The following is a 24,942-nucleotide window of genomic DNA, read 5'->3' as shown; positions in this document are numbered from 1 at the left end:
TTTTTGAGACGGAGTCTCGCTCTGTCACCCCGGCTGGAGTGCAGTGGTGTGATCTCGGCTCGCTGCAAGCTCCGCCTCCCGGGTTCATGCCCTTCTGCTTCAGCCTCCCGAGTAGCTGGGACTACAGGTGCCTGCCACCACGCCTGGCTAATTTTTTGTATTTTTAGTAGAGATGGGGTTTCACCATGTTAGCCAGGATGGTCTCGATCTCCTGACCTTGTGATCCGCCCGCCTTGGCCTCCCAAAGTGCTGGGATTACAAGTGTGAGTCACTGCGCCTGGCCGAAGTGGAGATTTTCTAATTATTTATTTCTACACTTCATAGTTTGGCATTCTTCTCTAAAGAAGAGCATTCTGTTTTACCCCCACCCCAGCTTTTTTGGTTTAGTCACTGTGGACTCATCAGCTCTTTCTTTAGTAATGTCTAAACTGTTACTTAACTAATTCATTGAGTTTTTTAATTTCAGCCACTTGTTCCCATTTTATAGTTTTATTTGGTCCTTTTCAATTATGCCAGGTTTTTGTAGAATATTTTTTATTCTTATGTTTTCAGTTCCTTTTTCTATCTCAGTTGCTTAAACACACTTTTTAAATGTTATTTGTCCAATAGTTCAATTATCTAAAGTTCTTGGAGGTTAAATACTGACCGTTTTTGTCTTGTTGGTTGTTAGGACTGCAGTCTTGTTTCCTTGTGATTGATGTAATTTCTGTTTGTTTCTGGTAAGCTTATCTTGGCTGGATGGAAGCCTTGTCTCTTCCTAGCTGTTTTGTATTTGCCTCTGTCAGGTGCCTTAGGAGTATTATTGACTTTGAGCTAACTTAAGTAATTTCTAAGCTTGGAGATTCCTGGACCTCACAGGTAATATAAATGGGCACTCTAAACCCATGTGAAGATACATCTATAATTTTTAAATCTCAGGGTGTTGTTTTTCTTTTTTTTTTTTTTTTAGTCTCCCAACAACCTATGACAGACAAGCTTTCATTATCTCCTGGTCCCATTGAACAGATTGTTTTCTTATCTACTCTGAATGTGGCCCTTTGAGATTCCTGGTCCTCTACCAGGACCAGGGACTAGGGGTAGGAGAAAGGTGTCAGCCCAACTCTCTGCCTCTTAAGGGCCCAAATCCTTATCTCCGTTTCCCATTTGGGCAATGAATCCAAGCTGATAGATTTCTCAAGGCCTACAAAATTCTCTAGAGCAGCCACAGCAGCCTCTTACGGGCTATTTTGATTTTTAATTCTCTTTTCATTTTTAACCACTGGCTATTCATAGCCTTACTTTTTTGCAAGCTCCATTATTCATCTTAATAATTTTTTTTTTTTTGAGATCAAGTTTTTTTTTGTTTTTGAGATAGAGTCTAGCTCTGTTGCTCAGGCTGGAGTGCAGTGGGGTGATCTCAGCTCACTGAAACCTCCGCTTCCCGGGTTCAAGCAATTCTCCTGCCTTAGCCTCCCGAGTAGCTGGGATTACAGGCATGCACCACCACACCTGGCTAATTTTTGTATTTTTAGTAGAGACAGGGTTTCACCATGTTGGCCAGGCTTGTCTCGAGCTCCTGACCTCAAGTGATCTGCCCGCCTCGGCCTCCCAAAGTGCTGAGATTACAGGCGTGAGCCACCGCGCACTGGCCTAAAGAATGTATTTTATTTAATAAATGTTTTTAGATATTTATAGTGGGAGATGTTTTAGGTTGTCTGGTTTCCTCTGTTGCCAGATTTCCAAATCTCCATGTGCTTTGACTCTTAGGTCTTTGAGCTTCTCCAGCTATAGATTGTGTGCTGTTGTAGTGGTGGTGGTGGTGGTGATGGTGGTGTTCGTCATGGAAAGGCCCTGTTTTGTCATTACTTGCTATGTACATTTTTTCTTTGCTTTGACTAATGCCCAGAGGTACTAGAACTTCCTATTTCTATTCATTGTCTAAAGCCAGTCCTCAATGAAATTTTTCTCAAATACAAGTTTTTTCATAGAAAACTTACGTTTCTTAAAGTTAATAATCGCAATGATTAATCAAATAGGATAACTTTATGCTCTGTTATGACCATGTTTTTACTTTCCATTTCTGTTCTCTATTTATTAAATCATTTGTGTTGGTTGACAACTGCTTTTCTTGACATTAATTCATTCCTAAAGTCAGTTTTGCCAGAATTTCATACAGTGTGATGTTTCTTTACTGTATATAACTTTTTATGCCAGCATGAAACATTCACCAACGCTAACAAAACTAGCTAACCTTCAAAATTTTGATGAATTGAAATATTGCTACATACCCGTTTGATGATTTCTAATTCTTTGTACCCGTAAGCATAAGGAAAATGAGTTTTATTATTTTCTAGTCATTCCTTTTAGAATTCTGCTAAGATTAAAAAAAAATTGTTTCTATTTATAAGTTTTGTTTGAGGGTATAAAGTACCAATTGATATTTTTTATATCAGTTAAACTCTGAAAATATAAGCCCTTCATAAATACCATATAATTGTTGTCAAAAACTTGCTTATTTATTCAGGCGCTATGCTAGATGCTAGGGAAAAAAAATGCTCCCTGCTTTCAAGGAGCTCAAATTCTATTTGGGAAAACAGACAAAAACTATAACCCGGAAGTGTGATTAATATCCTGGTTCAGAGGCCTCTGTAGGAGTACATTCCTAAATAGAACTTTTTTTTACATTTCTTAAAAGTAAATTTATAAATTTAGAAGGATAACCATCAGATAGTCTTTTAGTACAACTCAGGAATTACCACAGGCTGTTAAGTAAAACACAGTAAAGTACAGGGACAAATAAGTTTAGCCTGTTACCAGGAGAGTAATCTTTTAGTAGGAGGCTATAGTTATCCCTTTTAGAAAGAGCTTCTAGAAATTTCAAATAAAGAACTTGGCTTGGCCTATTTATTTCCTAAAGAAATTTGTCTTTTGTTTGTTTCTTACTAAATGATTTAAAAGTCTTAGAGAATGAAACGAGCTTAACTTTTCAACAGAGCTAGACAGATGCCTTTGACTGCTTATTGTTTTTATGACTGTTAAATTGATATGGCTCAGAAAATACTATTTAAAATCTTTAATCACAAGCAGACTGTGATCTCTAAAGAGAAAATTATGTTGGGGAGAAGAGAATCTCCTTGAGGGTTGGTCTTCTGATTCCTGGATTGCCATTGCCTAGATACAAGTGTTAACTCTAGATGTCAGAATTGCTACAACACACTGATACTGTTTATCTTAACAATTGTAGGGAGCCCAGATTCTACCTCTCCTTCCAGCAGTCCTACTTTCTGGAACTATAGTCGTTCTGTGGGGGATTATGCACAAACTTTAAAGAAGTTTCAGTATCAGCTTGCCTGTAGGTCTCAGGCCCCATGTGCTAACAAAGATGAAGCCGATCTCAGCTCTAAACAAGCCGCAGAAGAGGTAAGTGGAAAATAAAAGTGACTTAATATTTATGATTTATGCATTGCTAGAAAGTCTTCTACTTCTGGAACATTTTTTCTGTAATCTTCCATTCTGTTGGACAGAAATGTAAATCTGGCACACATTAGGCAGTGGGAAAGCTCCTGTCTTACTTTGTGTGCCTAAAATTAAAAACTAAATTATATCATACATTTTACTCTGTGACACACAGTTCACCTTAGTGCCCTGCCTGAAACATATTTTTACATTGATTATAAAAAGGCTCTCAGGTATATAATTGTACTTAACACATACAGAAGTCTTGCTTTTAAAATATATTTGGATTAGAATATTTGTCAGTAATTTTGTCACTTTAATACCAAATATGGAATTTTTATTTTGTTCTTAAAAGCAAGAAAAATGGGCTGGGCACAGTGGCTCACGCCTGTAATCCCAGCACTTTGGGAGGTAGAGGCGGGTGGATCACGAGGTCAGGAGATTGAGACCATCTGGCCAACATGGTGAAACCCCGTCTCTACTAAAGTTACAAAAATTAGCCCAGCATGGTGGCGTGCGCCTGTGGTCCCAGCTACTCAGGAGGCTGAGGCGGGAGGATTGCTTGAACCTGGGAGGCAGAGGTTGCAGTGAGCTAAGATTGCGTCACTGTGTTCCAGCCTGGACAACAGATAGAGACTCCATCTCAAAAAAAAAAAAAAGCAAGAAAAATGTTCTTTACACATACCAATGTAAGGAACTTTTAAAGATAAATCTGTGTGTGAACAGCATTTATAAATGAGTAATAAGAAAATTACTGAATATTAATTAGATGAATATTGATGTTTGGGAAATTTTTTTTCAAAGTTCATTAAATATTTTTTAGGATGGGAGAAAGAATGATGATTTCTATCAAGATTTTAACTCACTGTTCATTTTAAACATGAATTTTTATAGGTCTGGGCAAGGGTGGCTATGAATAGACAACTTCTTGATCATATGGATTCATGGACAGCTAAATTTAGAAATGTAAGTTCTGACATTACTCTTTGGACAATATTAGTGCCTCTTAATATGCAAAGCATGTTATTAGAATATCATTTAGAGTTCATTATAAATTAGAATATTAGTTATAAAGGTACAGTATGAATGGTACATATATAAGGATAAACATGACTTACTATATGGTATTTATTTTCATGAGTTTTTTCTTCCTCCATATTTAGTGAATTGTTATGTTTTGAGAAGATAAAGGAATAATATGTTTAGTTATTGAGATCCTCCCTTTTCAGTTCTCAGTTTTATTTTCCAAAGAGCTTTTCTATTGGAGCCTTTTATTTACCTAGAATTGTGAGGGGAAACAAAAATGAGGTCCTTGCCCTCAGAAAACTTAAAGAGTTAGAGAGATAAGACAACATATGCTTGAAGCTATTTCAAAGTAGATGATGATTTCTGTTTTTCTAGAGAAGATCCCTCTAATCTTGGGCCAACGTTTCCATATACAGAGTGAGTGAGTTCCCTATTTCCAACTCCACGTCCTCCTCCCACCTTCTCTAGTACCTGTGTGTTCTGGGTTCTGTTAGGCATATGGACTTCCCCTTCCACTATACGGAGCTCCACTTAGCTCTGAAGGGGTACTGCTTCTGTTGTTTCATCCTTCAACACTCATCCATCCACTCTGCATCTTCTAGAACTATTTTGAAATCACTTGTGCTCATTTTTTATCCTTTTACTGTTATTTAAATAGGGCATCAAAATAGAGGGGCAAAAAATGGTAGCCTACTTTATTGAAACAGAAACCTGGATGGCATTTTACGGATAATTCCTGAACCCAATCCTAGACTTACTCAATTAGAATTTATAAGGGTGGGGCCTAGACCTCTCTCTGGGACACGTTAGGTAATTTTGTTACAGCCAAAGAGTACAGCTGTACTCTTTTGTACCATTTGTCACAGCTGGCAAATTAAGATGCATGTAGTAAATGTTGGAAGGATGAATGAGTCAAATCATCTCCTGAAACTGGAGTTTGTTGTAGTTTCTGTTATAGGCTAGTCTAAAAATGCTAACATGTTTAAAATATGAAGTCTTAGTCAGACAGAGTATTAGCTACTTAGAAGAAATACAAATACATTTCCTCATCTGAAGTCCCTAGGTGACCATGTGCTATAAAATTTAGAGTTTTTGGATTTTTTTTTAAGCAATACATGTATACCTGTACCGTATAATTTATAACACCAGAGTCTAGTTAACACCCAGTAATCAACCACATTAATACTTCTGCAGAAAAACATATGAATAGTCACACTCAGTGAGATAAAGCCTATAAATAGCTTCATGTGAATTCAGTTCAAGTCTTGCCAGTATATCAAAATTTGCTTCCTTACATGGATTACAAGAAATCTTTTAAGTTCCCAGAAGGTTTTTGTTTCAGTTGTTTATAATATTGTATTTCATTGGAAACATTTTTTCATCCTTTTATTTTATGGATAAACAAAAGCATGGAAACAGAAGTGGTAATTGAAGTTGCTACAAACACATACACAAAATAATAACACACAAACCAGATGGGATGTATCCTTAGTCTTTTCACATCCCAGCATTAGTTTTATATTAGCCATGGAAAAGGCATTTGAAAGTCCCAGTCCTAAAGTAATATTGTAATATTCAAAAGCCAGTTTCAAATGTAATAAGTCTCTGTTTTTCCACATGGTTAGGGAATTGGGTGAGCCTGCTGAGAGTTAAGCAGTTATGTTAGTTTGAAAAACTATCTTACTGATTGCAAACCAATATAAACGCTACATTAATAAATGTGTGAATAGTTACCCTACAAATGTAAACTGAAGATTATCCTTTTAGCTAAACATAATAATCAGAAAATTTTAAGAAAAATTTAACATATAGCTAAAAGTTTTATATTTTTTTTTCAGGGAAAAAAAAAAAACATGTTATTTAAGAATGTAATTTAGTTGCCAGGCGCAGTGGCTCATGCCTGTAATCCCAGCACTTTGGGAGGCTGAGGCGGGCGGATCACCTGAGGTCAGGAGTTCAAGACCAGCCTGGCCAACATGGTGAAACCCCGTCTCTACTAAAAATACAAAAAATTAACTGGGCGTGGTGGCAGGTGCCTGTAATCCCAGCTACTCAGGAGGCTGAGGCAGGAGAATCCTTTGAACCCGGGAAGTGGAGGTTGCAGTGAGCTGAGATTGCGCCATTGCACTCCAGCCTGGGCAACAAGAGCGAAACTCCATCTCGAAAAAAAAAAAAGGAATGTAAGTTAGTTAATTTACACTCCAGTGGCGTATTTATTTAACCATCTCTTGATTTCGGGTAGCTATTACTTTCATTCTCTTTCACTATACTTTATGATTCTTTTAATATTCAACTATAAGATAGTAAAAAAAATTCTTAGAATTGCTTGTAAAAAAGAAAGTAATTATTTGACAGCTACTTGGGAATTATGTATCCAAAATCTGTACCTTATTTCTTCTAGTGGATCAATGAGACAATATTAGTGCCACTTGTTCAAGAGATTGAGTCTGTCAGCACACAGATGAGACGAATGGGTTGTCCAGAGCTACAGATAGGAGGTATGTGAAAACAGAGCCCAGTGTTGGATTTCTATTAGTAAATCTACCAAGTGGAAAACTTCTTCTTGTAATGGATGGCTTAACTTATTTTGTTACCTTGGGGTGAAAAACCCCAAATGTCTATAATCTAGTTTGTTTTTTTTTTTAACGTGACAGCTTTATCAGGATGTAATTTAGCTACCATATAATTTACCCATTTAAAATGTACAGTCCAAAGTCTTGGGTTATGCACCCATCACCATAGTCAGTTTTAAAGCATTTCATCACCTGAAAAAGAAACTCTCCACCTTTTACCAGTCACCCCCCGTTCTATACATTTCTCCCAGCCCTTTGCAAGTGCCAGTCTATTTTCTGTCTCTATAGATAGGCCTGTTGTGGATATTTCATATGAATGGAATCACAGAATATGAACATGACTTTGTGACTGGCTTCTTTCACTGAGCATAATGCTTTCAAAGTTTGTCCATGTTGTAGAATTTATCATTACATCATTTTCTTTATTGCTGCATAATATTCAAAATAGATCTACTACATTTTGCTTATTCATTCATCAGTTGATTGACATTTAGGTGGTTTTCACTTTTGGCTCTTATGAATAATGCTGCTGTGAACAGTCACGTACAAGTGTTTATATTGGACCTATGTTTTCATTTCTCCTGGGTATATACCTAGGGGTGGAGTTGTTGAGCTGTATGGTAACTCTGACTAACCTTTTGAGGCACTGCCAGACTCTTCTAAAGCACCTAGCTGCACCATTTTACATTCCCACCAGCATGTACGGGGTTCTGCTTTCTCCACATCCTTGCAACACTTGTCATAAGTTTTATAGTCATCCTGCAGTAGGCGTGAAATGATGTCTCATTTTGGTTTTGATTTGCATTTCCATGATGACTACTGATGTTGAACATCTCATGTGTTTATCAGTCATTTGTATATCTTCTTAGAAATGTCTTTTTTGGCCGGGCGCGGTGGCTCACGCCTATAATCCCAGCACTTTGGGAGGCGGAGGCGGGCGGATCACCTAAGGTCAGGAGTTCAAGACCAGCCTGGCCAACATGGTGAAAACCCCGTCTCTACTAAAAATACAAAATTAACCGGGCATGGTGGCAGGCGCCTATAATCCCAGCTACTCGGGAGTCTGAGGCAGGAGAATCGCTTGAACCCTGGAGGCGGAGGTTGCAGTGAGCCGAGATCGCCTGGGGGGCAAGAGCGAGACTTCGAGACTTTGAGACTTTGTCTCAAAAAAAAGAAGAAATGTCTTTTTGGTTCCTTTACCCATTTTTAAATTTGGTTATTTGTCTTTTTGTTGAGTGGTAGATGTTTTCTTTATATATTCTAGATATAAATCCAAGACTCTTAGCAGATATTAATCACAAAGCTGTATAAAGCATAAAGACTATGTAATAATAGTAATTTTCCATCACCTATTTTCAACTCTCTTATCTGCTAAAGGTAAAATTTTAGGGTGCCATATAAATTGCCTAAAATATATATACTATAACTTAGTTATTAAAGTAATTACCTTTACCAATAATGCTACGGTGCATATCCTCTTACCTAAATCTTTGTATACATTTGTAATTATTTCTTTAGGATAATTTCTTAGAAGTAGACTTGTGTGTCAGTAGGTATGAATATTTTAAGATTTTTATTGTTGTTGTTTTCTAGACAGAGTCTCGCTCTTTTGCCCAAGAGGGAATGCAGTGGTGCTATTATGGCTCACTACAGCCTCAGCCTCCTGGGCTCAAGAGATCCTCCCACCTCAGCCGCATCCAAGTAGCTGGGACTACAGGCACACACCACCACACCTGGCTGATTTTTGTATTTTTGTAGAGATGGGGTGTCCAGGTTGGTCTTGTACTCCTGAGCTCAAGCACTCCCTCCACTTTGGCCTCCCAAAGTGCTGATTACAGACATGAGCCAATGCATCTGGATATATTTCAAGGCTTAGAAGATACACATCTCTCCAAAAAGCTTTTACCAGTTTGTACTCTAGCAACCATGACACATATAAGAATGTTTTTCCTAACATTGGATATTGCTAGTACAGTTGGATATTTTGAAATTTTTAATTGCTTTTTACATTTCTATGCATAGTTATCTTGCAGGATATGATAAAAGAAATCACTACCATAAAAAGCTTCTGCTTGTCCTGGCATAATGGGCGACTTATTTTGAAAACAATTGTGTGTCTTTTTATACATGTCTTATACAAATTTTCTGTATATTAGTTGTTTATAGATTTGCCAAAATCGATTTGGCTGCTTCTCTGGGGAAGGGGAGGAGGGGGTGTTGCATGTGTAAATCTGGCTATCTTGCTGAGAATGGTTCTAGGTAATGTAGATCGTGCAAATTAAAATGCTTTCTTTCATTTATTCCTTCGACATTGAGTGCCTAGTCTGTTCCAGGTGTTAATACTATTCTAGGCACTGGGGGATACAGCAGTGAGCAAAATGGCCAAAGTCCCTGCCTTCATTAAGCTTTCATTCTAGTAAATGAGATAGACAATAAAAAAGATAAAGTACTTTGGGCCAGGCACGATGGCTAACACCTGTGATCTCAACACTTGGGGAGTCCAGCGTTGGTGGATTGCTTGAACCCAGGAGTTTGAGACCAGCCTAGGCAATATAATGAGACCTTGTCTCTAGTAAATAGAAAAAAAGAAAAAAAGTGAACCAGGTGTGGTGGCATGTGCCTGTAGTCCCAGCTGCTTAGGAGGCTGAGGTGGGAGGAGATTGCTTGAGCCCAGTCGATTGAGGCTGCAGTGAGTGGTGATTGTGCTGCTATACTCCAGCCTGGGTGACAGAGCAAGACACTGTCTCAAAAAACAAAAAGAGAAGAAGAAAAAAAGTACATTGGACAGTGGTTAGTGCTAAGGAGAAAAAAAGCACAGGAGGGTAATGTTATTAATGTTTAGAGAGGAGGGGTGAAATTTGAGGTAGGGTGGTCAGGGGAGACGTCATTGACTTGTATGAAGACCTGAAGGTAGTGAGGAACCAGCTGTATGAACACATGAGAAGAGCATTTTAAGTTCTTTTGGAAACTCACTTTTAGAATAATCAGTGTTCTCTGTGTTTTATGTTAACAGAGGCTAGTATTACTAGCTTGAAACAAGCTGCCCTGGTTAAAGCGCCTCTCATTCCGACTTTGAACACAATCGTTCAGTATCTAGACCTTACTCCAAATCAGGAATACTTGTTTGAAAGGATCAAAGGTAATTATTGATTTGAAAAGGAAAAAATAGGAGCTTTTTTACTATGCTGGAATTTTATCAGTAAAGATTAACAAGGAAAAACTTTTAATTAAAAGTATAACATGTCTTATAAATACGTATTAATGATAGCTTAATAACTTTATTTTGTGTAGGAAACTTAAATATGAGCTAAATGGGCTCCAGTGACTATTTCACTCATTTCCTACTTTTAGACTCATAAGAATGGGTGCCATTATGACATTCTTTATAGTTCCAGTGTGCTGAGCCTTATTTCTCTTAATTTTTATAATTCCTATTTAATAAGTTGCTTCCTTATATTTCTGTGATATTCTTATTATTTGGTGGAAGATGTGCTCTCCTGAGGAGACTGACTTGAGAATCAGGAAATGTAGGCTCCCTGACACCCCCATACACCCTCTGTGCCTCTCTACTTACAGAGCAATTCATAACGTTAGAATTTTTTAAAATTTGGATAAACTTTTAAAAGATTCTCATCACTAAGACAAGTTTTAGAAATAGTATTCAAATTGATCATAAATCTTAATTTGAAAATATTATAGTGTTCTCCCTTTCCCCTAAGGTTAGAGCAGGGTTCAGGAATAAACATTTTTCATGACTTTTTAAAACATTTTATATAAGGAGAATTTCAAACATACACAAAACTAGAAAAAATAGTATGCACACTCCTCTTGTACACATCACCCAGCCTCAACAATCACTAGTCCCTGGCCAGACCCTGCCCTATCCATACCCCGTCCACTTTCTTCCTGTATTGTTTGAAGCAAGCCCTCATGTCATTATCAGTTCATCTGTAAATATTTCTTTGTATATCACTAAAAGATAAGCCTCCCACGACCCCCTGCTTTTGAGACAGGGTCTTGCTATGTTGCCTAGGCTGGTCTCCAACTCCTAGGCTCAAGCAGTCCTCCCACCTCAGCCTCCCCAAGTGCTGGGATTATAGACATGAGCCACCATGCCCAGCTGAGCCTTTAGAAAACTAATACAAACATACATAACCAGAATACAATTATCATTCTTTTTTTTTTTTTTTTTTTTTTTTTTTGGAGACAGTCTCTGTCGCCAGGCTAGAGTGCAGTGGCGCAATCTTGGCTCACTGCAACCTCCACCTCCCAGGTTCAAGCGATTCTTCTGCCTCAGCCTCCTGAGTAGCTGGGATTACAGGCACACACCACCATGCCCAGCTAATTTTTGTGTTTTTAGTAGAGATGGGGTTTCACCATGTTGGTCAGGCTGGTCTCAAATTCCTGACCTCGTGATCCACCCACCTCGGCCTCCTAAAGTGCTGGGATTACAGGCGTGGGTCACCACACCTGGCCACAATTATCATTCTTAATATTCTTTTTTTTTTTTTTGAGACCCGGCTCGCTCTGTCACCCAGGCTGGAGTGCAGTAATGGCACTAGTGCAGGAGTGTATAGCTCCTTGCAGTCTTGAACTCCTGGCTATGGCAATCCTCCCTCCTCAGCTTCCCAAAGTGCTGGGATTATAGGAGTGAGCCACCATGCTGCCTGGCCCTAATATTTCCTGTGTTATGAGATATTAAGTCTGTGTTCAAATTTCTAGCTATCTCATAAAAATGCATAATTTTTTGGCAATGTTTGTTTGAATTGGGATTCAAATATTGTAATACATTGCAATTGGTTATTTCAGTTTATTTTAAGCTATATGCTTCCCATTCACCTTTTTTTTTCCTTTGCAATTTATTTGTCAGAAGAACTGGATTGTTTGTCTTTAGTGGTTCCCATAGTGTGGGTTTTGCTGAATGCATCCCTATTGGGTAGTTTTACATAACCCCTTCTCTTTCCCATAAATTCATGTTTGAGTTTTTTGGCAAGATTGCCTTGTAGTTAGGAAGGTATTTGTACATCCAAAAAGAGAAAGTGTCTGTGTATGTACACATATATACAAAGTATATAAAGGTTTTATATCAAATATACAAAAAAGCTTAAAAGAATACAGTGGGCTGGGCACGGTGGCTCACGCCTGTAATCCCAGCACTTTGGGAGGCCGAGGCAGATGGATCACAAGGTCAGGAGATCGAGACCATCCTGGCTAACACGGTGAAACCCCATCTCTGTTAAAAATACAAAAAAAAAAAAAAATTAGCTGGGCGTGGTGGCAGGCACCTGTAGTCCCAGCTACTCAGGAGGCTGAGGCAGGAGAATGGCGTGAACCCGGGAGGCGGAGCTTGCAGTGAGCCGAGATCACACTACTGCGCTCCAGCCTGGGCGACAGAGCGAGACTCTGCCTCAAAAAAAAAAAAAAAAAAGAATACAGTGAACACTGTCTTGTTCTAGATTGGATAGTTAGAAACCTTTTGACATATTTGATTCTTTCCACATATATATACACACACACTTTTTTTCTTGCCGTGCCATTTGAAAGTACATTGCAGACATTACTTTTTAGCATGCATTCTCCTAAAAGTAAGAACATTCTCCTACCTAACCATAATACAATTATACCTTTAAAAAATAATAGTTTTCTGATATTTAATATATTGTCCATATTCAAATTTTCCCTACCCATCGACTCTTTTTTTTAAGAAGCCAGAATAGTAGTCAGATAAATCTAAAATCCCACATTTTGGATTTATCTGATGTCTTCAGGGACATGTTTAACTTTTGTCTTTTTATATCTTTTATTTCTTTAGGTTTGGGTGTTTTGATCAAGTTTTTTAAATGATTTGCTTCTCTTATTATATTCCCTTAGCTTTTTTTTTCTTTTCTTTTTTGCATACTCTTAGCTTTTAAAAATTTCACCTTGTTGCCACAGAACTCTCTCAGGGAGGTTGTATGAGCTCATTTCGATGGAACAGAGGTGGCGACTTCAAAGGACGAAAGTGGGATACAGACCTGCCCACCGATTCTGCTGTAAGCCCCTAGATTCTTTCATTCATTTATTTATTTACTGTTGATTGACTGACTGACACAGGGTCTTACTCTGTCACCCAGGCTGTAGTGCAGTGGCACAGTCACGTCTCACTGCAGCTTTGATCTCCCAGGGCTCAAGTGCTCCTCCCAGCTCAGCCTCCCAAGTAGCTGGGACTAGGCCTGAACCACCACACCCAGCTAATTTTTTTAATTTTTTGTAGAGATGGGGTCTCACTTTTTTGCCCAGGCTGATCTCGAAGTCCTGGGTTCAAGTGATCCCCCTGCCTCAGCTTCCCAAAGTGCTGGGTTTACAGACACGAGCTACTGTGCCTGACCCTTAGATTTATTTTGTTTTTTTCAGTTTCCATTACTGGATTTATGTGTTTTTGTTTGCCTATCATAAGAATAAGTGTTAATTTAGAAAATAAGGTATTTATAATAGTATCAGCATGTTCACCCAACCACTGTTAATATTTTTGTGTATTTTTTCCCTTTACTTGGTTGCTACTATTTTTTAATGTTTTTATCATATTTGTAATTCTCCGGTGTGTAAAATTATGTATTCTGCTTTTTTTCCACTTCTGTAATATTTAGGGTTTTTTTTTACTTCAGCCTCCTCCTACCTAGATATTTTTTCATTATTACACACTGTCATTTAACTATTCTCCTATAGTGGACCTAAAAGTTTGAGACACTTGTGGTGGAGAAGGAATTTTTACTTGTTTTTTGATCTTGAGTAATGCAGCATGCAAATAGTGTGATGCGCATTGCTTTCTTTCTTGGGATTGTCACTTTAAGAGAGACTCCTAGAATTACATTTAGGAGATCAAAGAACATAAATGTTTTTGTGTGCTTACAAGTTTTTCAAAATTATGTTCGCTTTTTTTTTATAGTGACTGTTACGGGTGAAAATTAAGTTTTATGTTGAGATTCAGATTGAGAATTGAATGTATTTTATCTTGGTTTTGCTATTAACTGTGTTGGTATGAATGATCCACTTAGCAAAAAACTAAGAATGCCCTGCTTTTCTAGGGTTGCTATGGAAAACTAAAAATGAAGATCAAATATGTAGGGAATGGGAGTCTGGTGTTTAAGCCCCACCCTCCACCCCTACCCTCAACAGATTATGGTAACTTTGTAGGCTGGAGTATTTAAACTTTTTCAATTTGAAAAGGAAACCTTCTCATCAAAATATAGACTGATTTGATGGCAAATATCTTTTTCTATTTTAAATTTTGAGTAGATTATTTGAATTAAGCCTAGCTTCATGTCTTAAACACACTGAATTCCTTTATGATTTAAGAGAGGAATTAGTGAATTCCTTATCTTTGTAGGAAATAATACTTTCAGTTAAAAGAATAGGTGTGCTACCTGAACTATGTGTTTTTATCTTTTTATTCTATAGATTTTATCTTGTAAATCTAACCATTTGACAGCATTTTTCTAAGTCACTCTTCAGAGAAAAAATTTTTTAATTGGAATCGTTATAAATACAGATGTTTCTAAAGGGTTCTACATCCATGCTAGATTTTCATGCTGACTTAAAAAAAAAATTATTTCTTCATCCTCAGATCATCATGCATGTATTTTGCACCTACCTTGATTCCAGATTACCTCCGCATCCGAAGTATCCCGACGGAAAAACTTTTACTTCTCAGCACTTTGTTCAGACACCAAATAAACCAGGTATAAACCTCTCCTAAAAGAATGTGTTGAGATTTTCACACAAAATATCTCTGGGGGTTTGGTTTTTTAATGCAGCATATTGCCTTCCTTTACAGATGTTACAAATGAGAATGTTTTTTGCATTTATCAGAGTGCTATCAACCCTCCCCATTATGAGCTCATCTACCAGAGTCATGTATACAACCTGCCAAAGGTATTTCTATATAGAGAAGATGCTGTTACAGAATGTCTTGGGTGATTTGCTTGGATGATGTTTTTAAAATTATAATCTCATGTTAATAGAAGAAGTAAATTTTTTAAATTAGGGGAAATGTGTTTCATACATATATATTTCTTACTATAAAAGTAATATGTGCTTAATTTGGGGAAAGTATAAAGAAAAAGAAGGAAAATCACTCATTCCATTACCTGAGGCAGTCATTGTTGATTTTTTGATTGGTATATTGCCTTTTGGTAAATTTCATTTTGGTCTTATGTCTCTTTTTAGAGGCAGAGTCTAGCTCTGTCACCCAGGCTGGAGTGTAGTGGCATGATCATAGCTCATTGTAGCCTCGAACTCATGGGCTCAAGAAGTCCTTCCACCTCAGCCTCCCAAGTAGCTAGGACTACAAGCACGTACTAGTATACCTGGCCAATTTATTTTTTGTAGAGACAGAGTCTCTCCATGTTACTCAGGCTGGTCCTGTACCCCTGGCCTTAAGCAGTCCTCCCACCTCGGCCTCCCAAAGTGTTGGAATTACAGGCGTGAGCCACTGTACCTGGCCCTTTCTTTATATTTTTTATGGGCTAAAATTATTTATGTAGTTTTATATCTGCTTTTAAATATTAGCTTTATAACATAATTTTCCATACTATTAAAAATCTTCATAAAAATTCCTTTTTTTTTTTTTTTTGAGATAGAGTCTCACTCTGTTACCCAGGCTGGAGTGCAGTGGTGCAATCTCGGCTCACTGCAACCTCTGCCTCCCGGGTTCCAGCAATTCGCCTGCCTCAGCTTCCCGAGTAGCTGGGATTACAGGCACCCGCCACCACACCCGGCTATTTTTTTGTATTTTAGTAGAGATGGGGTTTTACCATGTTGGCCAGGCTGGTCTCAAACTCCTGAGCTCAGGCAGTCTGCCCACCTCGGCCTCCCAAAGTGCTGGGATTACAGGCATAAGCCACCATGCCCGGCCTAAAAATACTTCTTAATGGCTATAAAAAAAACTTCACTAGTATAATTTATTCAACCATTTCTCTACTGTTGTACATTTTCTGTATTTCTTATTTTTTATTATAAATACTGCTGAAAAGGTAGAGGCAGGCAGATCACGAAGTCAGGAGATCGAGACCATCCTGGCTAACACAGTGAAACCCTGTCTCTACTAAAAATACAAAAAAAATTATCCGGGCATGGCAGCATGCACCTGTAGTCCCAGCTGCTGAGGAGGCTGAGGCAGGAGAATGGCGTGAACCCAGGAGGCGGAGCTTGCAGTGAGCTGAGATCACACCACTGCACTCCAGCCTGGGTGGCAGAGCAAGACTCCGTCTCAAAAAAATAAATAAAATAAAATAAAATAAATAAATACTGCTGAAAATGTATCTTCATGCATACAGCTATCTGCATTTCTTTAGTCCAGAGTTCTAAAAGTGGAATTCTAGGTCAAAATATTTTTAAGACTTTAAAAATAACATGTTACCAAATTACTTTATAATAAAGGTTATTGTATCAATTTATACTTCCATTAATGTGTTTTACTTTTTTTTTGAGGTAGTCTTGCTGTGTTGCTTAGGCTAGTATCACATTCCTGGGTTCAAGCAATCCTCCTGACTCAGCCTCTTGAGTAGCTAAGATTACAAGCACATACAGGTTTTTTACTCTTTTTTTGAGACAGAGTCTTGCTCTGTCACCCAGGCTGGAGTGCAGTGGCGTGATCTCGGCTCACTGCAACCTCCGCCTCCCAGGTTCAAGCGATTCTCCTGCCTCAGCCTCCTGAGTAGCTGGGACTACAGGCGCGTGCCACCACACTTGGCTAATTTTTTTTGTATTTTTAGTAAGAGATGGGGGTTTTACCGTGTTAGCCAGGATGGTCTTATCTCCTGACCTCGTGATCCGCCTGCCTTGCCCTCCCAAAGTGCTGGGATGATAACAGGCATGAGCTGCCACACTGGTTTTTTACTCTTAATTACAAGCATCAGTTCTGTTGATAACCTTTACAATTATTTTTGTTACCAGCATCTTTACTGAGAAATTTTACATTGGCTATAATAATAAATTGTGCTGTCTATCAGATTCTCAGGAAGAGATGTTAATTTCATTTCTTCAAGTTTAATATTTTAGCTTTGTATGTAAATACTTTGGGCCATTGAAGTTCTTGTGAATATCCATGCCGATCTTTGTTTTTTAACCACTATCTGTTTTTTTTCCTTGTTCTTACAGTGTAAACATTATCTTTTAAAAATCATACATTCTCTCAGATTCTTGAGTTAAAAACACATTAAATTAGAGTAAGTGGGGAAAAGTTAATCTGTAAATTGAAAATCTAAATTAAGAGCTGTTTTTACAGACCAAAAATTACATATAATAGTTTGATTTTAGAGCTACCAATATGCTGCCTAGTATTCCCTTGCAGATAAAATAAATTTATATTTAATGTTATTTATATGCTAAAGTATATTCTGATATATTTTAAAGTATGACTAAAAGCTTTTTTTATCCCAACACTTGTTTATGCCATTATAGAGCATTTTTGTATGTGTAGTGTACAGGGGCACCAACCTCAGAATAGCTCTCCAGGCTCTTCCAGACCTTAGTAAGTGTTTCTCCCCATGTGTGAAACACAGTCCCCCAGCTCCCAACCCCCCAGTATGTTACCTTTCTGCTCATCTTTCAGGTTGCAGCTTAAAATACAAAAAAAAAAATTAGCCAGGCATGGCGGTGGGCGCCTGTGGTCCCAGCTACTTGGGAGGCTGAGGCAGGAGAATGACGTGAACCCAGGAGATGGAGGTTGCGGTGAGCTGAGATCACACCACTGCACTCCAGCCTGGATGACAGAGCAAGACTCCATCTCAAAAAAAAAAAAAAAAATCTTTCCCTCAGGGAGGCATTCTGTCGCTAACCAGTCTAAATCAGACACTGCATCTTCATATGTTCCTATGGCACCTCCTCTCATAGCATTCCTCACGCTTTGTTGTGATTCTTAGTTTACTGTCTGCCTTTCCTACTGGCCCTTATGTCCTTGACATGTATCCTTTCTGTCTTACTCACTGCAGTATTCCCACTTCCTAGCACAAAGCGTAGGTACTTTGTTTAATAAATAAATGAAAGTCTGAATTATATGGAATTCTGAGTTAGTAGGATATGAATTGATAAGATATGTATTTACCTACCAGATTGAATCTTTTTTGTTTGGTTTAAATCTTGTCTTTTTTGTCTTTGTTCCAGGGCAGAAATAATATGTTTCATACATTGTTGATGTTTCTCTACATCATAAAGACCAAAGAGTCAGGAATGCTTGGGTAGGTACTTATGCTTTAAAAACGTAAGTAGTTATTTACTGATTTTCTTCCTATGTTAAGATTCTGCAGAAGGCAGCAGCATGTAACTGAAGGTTTATGGATTGAACAATAGATAATGGTTTCAGCCCTGTCACAAACTACCTCTGCTATTTTGGGCAATCCATTAGCTAACTCCTTGGAACCCATTGGTAAAAGGCAAGTGGACTACATCATTAGCATTATAGTTGTGTTCCCTGGAGGAATAATTCAGAGATAGATAAAAATTAGACTCTTGCCGTTTAAAAACTTTTTTTTTTTTTAATCTGGAGACTGTTTTTTTCCAAGCCATTTCATTTCAGACACAAAGCATTCTGCAAAGTGTTTACACTTCCAGAGAGACAGAGTCGGTACCTGTTCCGTAATATCATTAACTGGAATGGAAAAGTAGTCAGTTGAAATCGTTTACATACTTGGTAACAGAGCTCACATACTGCAAGAAATTCAAAATTTTAGTATTGTCATTTTGATGATTAGAAATTTTAGTGTATCAAATGACACATGAAATAAGTAGACCCCAGCTAAAGCTAGGGATATTTGTAGTGCCTGATCTGGGAGTCGGAAAACCTGGGTTCTGGGTCCAGCTCTGCCATACTAAGTAACCTAAGGCTAGCAAAAAAAAAAAAAAAAGGGATGGGCTTGGAGCAGAAGGGATTGTGGTCATTTCCACTTCCGACATGCATGCGTCTTTAAGTTTTAGATAGCATCCTGTTTGTAATTTAGAGTTTATGCGTGTCCTAGAACTGTGCCATCCAGCACAGTAGCCACCAGCCCCATGTGGCCCTGAACACTTGAAGCAGGACTAGACCAAATTGAGGTGCGCTAAAGTGTAAAATGTGTAACAGATTTCAAAGACACAGCCCCCAAAAAGTAAGATAACTCCTTAAAAATTGTATATATTTGTTACATATTGAAATGCTAGTTTGGATAGATTTAGTTAAGTGGAATATGTTCTTAAAATTAATTTCACCTGTTTATTAGGTGTCTACTAGAAAATGTAAAATTATGTGGCTTCCATTTGCAGTTCATATCATATTGTATTTTTATTGGACAGCACTGCTCTAGAGAAAGCAAAGCTCCTTAAATATATCGGATGTAAAGATTAAAACAGACATGAACAAAAATGTGTAAACAAATATGAACATTTATTAGCTTTTTTTTTTTTTTTTTTTTTGAGATGGAGTCTCGCTCTGTCACCTAGGCCGGAGTACAGTGGCACCATCTCAGCTCACTGCAACCTCTGCCTCCCAAGTAGCTGGAACTACAGATGCCCGCCACCATGCCGGGTATTTTTGGTCGAGACGGGGTGTCTCCATGTTGGCCAGGCTGGTCTCAAACTCCTGATCTCAGGTGATCCACCTGCCCGGCCTCCCAAAGTGCTGTAATTACAGGCGTGAGCCACCACACCCAGCTGTTAGCTTCTTTTATCATATATTTTTTAATGTAAGAAAGATTAGGAAACTAACTTTATTGAGGCATCTAAAGTAACAGGGTTTTTTATTTTTAAATTATGAAAATAATGCATACTCAGTAGACAAGTATTTAAATAACACAGCAGTGTATAAACTAGAACTAATTTCGAATTATGTGTAGAGACAGTATCTCACTGTATTGCCCAGGCTGTGATCTACCTGCCTTGGCCTTCTAATGTGCTGGGATTACAGGCATAAGCCACTCCACCTGGCTTTATTTTTGTTTCTTTTGCTTAAAAATGTATTGTATCCAAACATAGTACTTTATGATCTAATTTTTAGTCTTATGGCATATCTTGGACATTCTCCCATGTCAAATTTTCCCTAAAATGTCTAGGAATGTTTGGTTATAAATATACTTACACATATATATTAGATGGAATATGGAATTTGATATAAATATGTTGTTAATACAGGTCAAGTATTCTTTATCTGAAATGCTTGGAACCAGGAGTGTTTCGGATTTGATTTTCTCCGATTTTGGAATATTTGCAATAATTACTGAGCATCCCTAATCTAAAAATCCCCAAAATGCTACAGTGAGCATTTCCTTTGAGCATCATGATGTCACTCAAAAAGTTTTGGGTTTTGGAGCATTTCGGATTTTCAGATTATAGGTGCTTAACCTGTATAATATAAATAAGCAATTAATTTTTGGTTCTAATTGAAAATGTATCTTTTCCTCTGTGGATCCAAATTGATATTTTGATGCATAAATGGTTTGTCATGATAGCATGAGGTTTGAGTGCCATATACGGTCTGTCATATGCTTTAAAATGAAAAAGTGCTTAGTGGAGCAGCACTTTTTCATTTACTGAAATGTAATGAAATTTACTGAAAGGCCAAAAGAAATTGATACAATTTTTAAAGCGCTATCTTCTCTTAATGAGCAACTTATATATGGAAAATTAAGCATTTTAGACTAAAACTAGTGTTTTTAAACTCGGGGAAAAGCTTGGAAATTATTAACCTTTCGAACATGAATAATTTTTTAAATACATCCTAAAACAAATAGTTAAAAACTTTCCTATAACTTAAAAGAAATAAGTGAGTGGCTCAAATATAGTCCATTTGGATTTATGACCATAAACCCACAGATTGATCCAAATACATTATCAATTTAATGCCAGGTATTTGTGCAATAACAGGAATCAGATGAATGTTCTACTTGCAAAAGGAAAAAAAAATCTAGACAGACTTGACTGCACAGTGACTTACATGTTCTGTTCAGGAAAAGACACTGTAAAGTTTAAAGTTAATGACAAACCGAAAGCATTATTCTGCTGTAATATGAGCAGTAGTAATTGGGTTTGCAAATATAGCAAATCCAAGCTTATATTTGTTATATATAAAGAACATATATGATTTTATTAGAAAAATGGACAAAGGTATGAAAGATTTCTTCATAAAGTGTGCAAACAGCTCCTAAACACAAAAAGATGCTTAGACTCATGAACAAACAAGTCAAAATTAACTTTTTTTTCTGTCAAACTTGATATTATTTGTAGTGTCAGTGAGGGTATGAAGAAATGGAAAATACAGTTGATAAAAATTACCTGTTTCGAAAGGCATTTTTGGCAGCTTTTTATCAAAGTTAATATATTCTTATAATTTTAAAAGTCATAGAGGGCTAAAAGTTCATGACAGAAATGAGCAATTCCCTGTATTCCCCAAGTCTGCTTCCCAAAGTAGACTGTATTCCCCAAGTGGCTTTTTCTTCAGTTATTACTCTCATAGTTCCAAATAATAGAGGTATACAGCTCTCTTGATTCTTCAGTTTCAGATATTATCTGTTGATTTTTTTATTTTGTTAGGTGAGTAATTTCTTTCTCTTATAGCCCTCTTATTCCCTCAGACTTTGAATACAGTCATATTACTCTCTGGAAGAGAAGTATATGTATTTTATTGTTGTTATATGTAGTAGGATTTAATGTATTACTAATACACATATGAAAACTCACTAAAGTATCCCCAGTAGTTAGTAAATTCCTAATTCAAATCGAGTAATACAGTTCTCTGAGAGGCTAGCATCTCCATATCTTCCATCTTTTAAATACAATTGATACTTTTACTTTAATCTTGCTTGTTAAAATTATTCTGTTAGCTGGTGTAATAGCTGGTGTATTCTGGTGTAATAGTTCTTGTTTACTGAAAAACTAACTGTCAACACTCCATAAATCTATTTATTCTAAATTTGGGTTTTAAACATAGTTAAGAAAGTAATTACTGTTACTGGAATTCACCTGATAAACCATGTATAACATAATTCATTGCAGAATCACATTAAATATCAATTAAACATGTATTATTCATAAAGATTTTTGTTATTAGAAAAAGACCTTAAATGCTTGGCAACCAATTCTAATAAAATTTTTTTTTCTCTTTATAGGAGAGTTAATCTTGGTCTATCTGGTGTGAATATATTGTGGATCTTTGGCGAGTAGCAAGTCATATATTTAATTCCGACATTTAGACTATTTCACTGAACCAGAAGTCGAAACTAAACATCTCTGAGCCACTGACTCTTCTGAAATAAAATACACATGGGTGTATGTTACAGACTCTTTAGATTTAACAGAAAATGTAGCTGTTATGAAATGTAATTGTAAAAATATGTCCCGTATCTTCTGTATCGAGACATTGCCTTTAATTTTATATCACTTTTCAGAAATTTCAGTTGACTACCAAACTGCAACCCTTCGGATTTTTATTGACTCAAAATAGTGCCATTCCCCTTAATGAAATAGATTTTGAGTCTTTTTTCATTATAACCCCCAAATGAGAATCATCTACCTGATTCTTGTACCATAAAAAAATTTTTTTCAGTCTTTTTTTTTTTTAGAGAGGGTCTCTGTCACGCAGACTGGAGTGCAGTGGCACGATCTTAGCTCACTGCAACTTCTGCCTCCCAGGTTCAAGCAATTCTCCTGCCTCAGCCTCCTGAGTAGCTGGGATTACAGGCACGCACCACCACGCCCAGCTAATTTTTGTATTTTTAGTAGAGACAGGGTTTCACCATGTTGGCCAGGCTGGTCCCGAACTCCTGACCTCAGGTGATCCACCCACCTCGGCCTCCCAAAGTGCTGGGATTATAGGCGCGAGCCACTGCGCCCAGCCTCAGTTATTTTATTTAACAGTATAAGTACTTAGAAAGTAAGAAAATTGCTGATTTAGTTTTTTTTTTTTTTTTTTAATGTTTCCCCAGCATTCTGCAAGTTAGGCCAAAGCCCACATTCAAAGAAATGAGATTAACTCTTAAGTAATGTATTAAGTTTATGTATATTTTAAAATATTATTAAAGGAGGTTTGAAAGTATTGACATTTAAAAAGTCAACACTTAGATTAAATTTAGCTGGTAGTTTTAATTTGGGTTTTAGTTAAGAGTGTGAGGACATCAGGAAAACTGTTTACCACTTTGGTTTTAGCAGCTCAGTTTTACTATTCCATAATATGTTATTTTTAAAGTTTTCTTTTTAAGATCACAGTGATATCCTGTCTGTTTAAATTTTTTAAATATGTTCAAAATATCTGGAGGGTGAGAAGTTACCAAGTTTGTATGTTTTGTTTGACTCACCATCTTTATTTTCTGTATATATATGTAGTAGCTGGCAATTGCATGTATTTTCTTGATTAACATATTAGAGACTGCTTCCATCATCTTATGTAAACCTGGAAACAGCTGAAACTAGTCTTTTCTGAAGAACTGTTTATCAGTATTAGATGTGCATCCCATTTTGTCATTCCCTCAGACTTTGAATACAGTCATTACTCTGGAAGAGAAATGTAAGTATTTTTTTTGTTATCTGCAGTATGGTTTAACATGTATTAATAATACACATATGCAGACTCACTAAAGTATCCCCAGTAATTAGTAAATTCCAAATTTAAGTCAGTACAGTTCTGTATTTGTAAATTGTCTTTCAAAAAGTTGTTCGTGTTTTTAAAAGTTGATGTCCAAAGGAAAGGAGCTTCTTTTAAGTACTTTTGGTGTATGTTAAATATTTATTTGCTATGATATTCTAGAAGAAAATATCAAACATGTTAAATATAAGAACATGTTAAAGTTTAAATTTGCTATTTCAAAAGTTACTGAAGATGTCTTGGAATAACAATTGTCATGCTGTTAAACTAGTTGCATATACTTCATTAAAAGCACCGTGGAGAAACATTTCAACAATGCATAAGATGAAATGTCTTTTTTTCTTTATAGGACTTAGATAGCTTTTAGTCTAAAAATTCAAAGCTTTAATATTATATTTTTAAAGTGACTATCAAAAAAATACAGTCTACAGTAAATATATACATAGGGATACACACTTAAAAAGATGTTTTGTTTGCATACTATTAATAAGTCTAGTGTGGATTACTGTACTCTGGGTAGCTTTCCTATATTAGCTTTTCTTCCCAAATATTTGAGCCAGTTTGTACTTAAATATAGCTTTTATTAAAAATACTTTGGTAGATTCATTTGAATTCACCCCTCAGGAAGACAGTGCACTGCAAATAAGGCAATTTTTTTAGTCCTTGTGTTAAAATGGATAAATGTCTACTAATATCTCTGATCAAATATTATTTACAGGATATATGTCACAAGTTTTTCTTTGATTGCTTGACTTCTTGTGGGATCAGATCCACTAATCTTCTAGATTACATTCACTTCATCATTTATCCTTTTCTTTGTCTATAAATATCATCCTTAAGCCAGATTTCTTTTAGAGGCATATTAGGTGTTTATAATTTAGTTTCTACTGAGACATACAAATGTTACATTGTGTGGCTTTCTTTCTCAAACTAAAATATACTTGACACAGATATTTTATATTTTAACAGTAAAGACACGCAGCATGTGGGGTGGCACTTTTTTTTTTTTTTTTTTTTTTTGAGATGGAGTTTCACTGTTATTGCCCAGGCTGGAGTGCAGTGGCATGATCTCAGCTCACTACACTCAGCTCACTGCAACCTCTGCCTTCCAGTTTCAAGCGATTCTCCTGCTTCAACCTCCCGAGTAGCTGGGATTCAGGCACCCGCCACCACGCCCGGCAAATTTTTGTATTTTTAGTAGAGACGGGGTTTCACGTTGGCGAGGCTGGTCTTGAACTCCTGACCTCATGATCCGCCCATCTCGGCCTCCCAAAGTGCTGGGATTACAGGCATGAGCCACCACACCGAGCCCTTTCTAGACAG

At 37.0% G+C, this 24,942-nt stretch overlaps 1 protein-coding gene across 3 annotated transcripts in view; it reads left to right on the top strand.

The window, feature by feature from the left end:
- TMEM209 (transmembrane protein 209) overlaps positions 1-23,949 on the top strand; it is a 41,719-nt gene extending 17,770 nt beyond the window's left edge. For 2 of the 3 annotated variants that reach the window (XM_003813482.4, XM_008966036.3), the window contains exons 7-15: positions 3,224-3,399; positions 4,330-4,401; positions 6,863-6,959; positions 10,048-10,173; positions 12,969-13,066; positions 14,638-14,752; positions 14,848-14,945; positions 18,177-18,250; positions 22,148-23,949. In XM_003813482.4, the coding sequence (XP_003813530.3) occupies positions 3,224-3,399; positions 4,330-4,401; positions 6,863-6,959; positions 10,048-10,173; positions 12,969-13,066; positions 14,638-14,752; positions 14,848-14,945; positions 18,177-18,250; positions 22,148-22,202 (911 nt within the window). In that variant the 3' untranslated portion in view covers positions 22,203-23,949. The remainder of the gene's footprint in view (positions 1-3,223; positions 3,400-4,329; positions 4,402-6,862; positions 6,960-10,047; positions 10,174-12,968; positions 13,067-14,637; positions 14,753-14,847; positions 14,946-18,176; positions 18,251-22,147) is intronic. The other variant, XM_003813483.5, reaches the window with a different exon arrangement.
- Positions 23,950-24,942: the final 993 nt, after the last annotated feature.

The sequence above is a fragment of the Pan paniscus genome, chromosome 6 (assembly GCF_029289425.2).
Source record: "Pan paniscus chromosome 6, NHGRI_mPanPan1-v2.0_pri, whole genome shotgun sequence".
NCBI lineage: Eukaryota > Metazoa > Chordata > Mammalia > Primates > Hominidae > Pan > Pan paniscus.
This window is presented reverse-complemented; position numbering and strand designations above follow the sequence as displayed.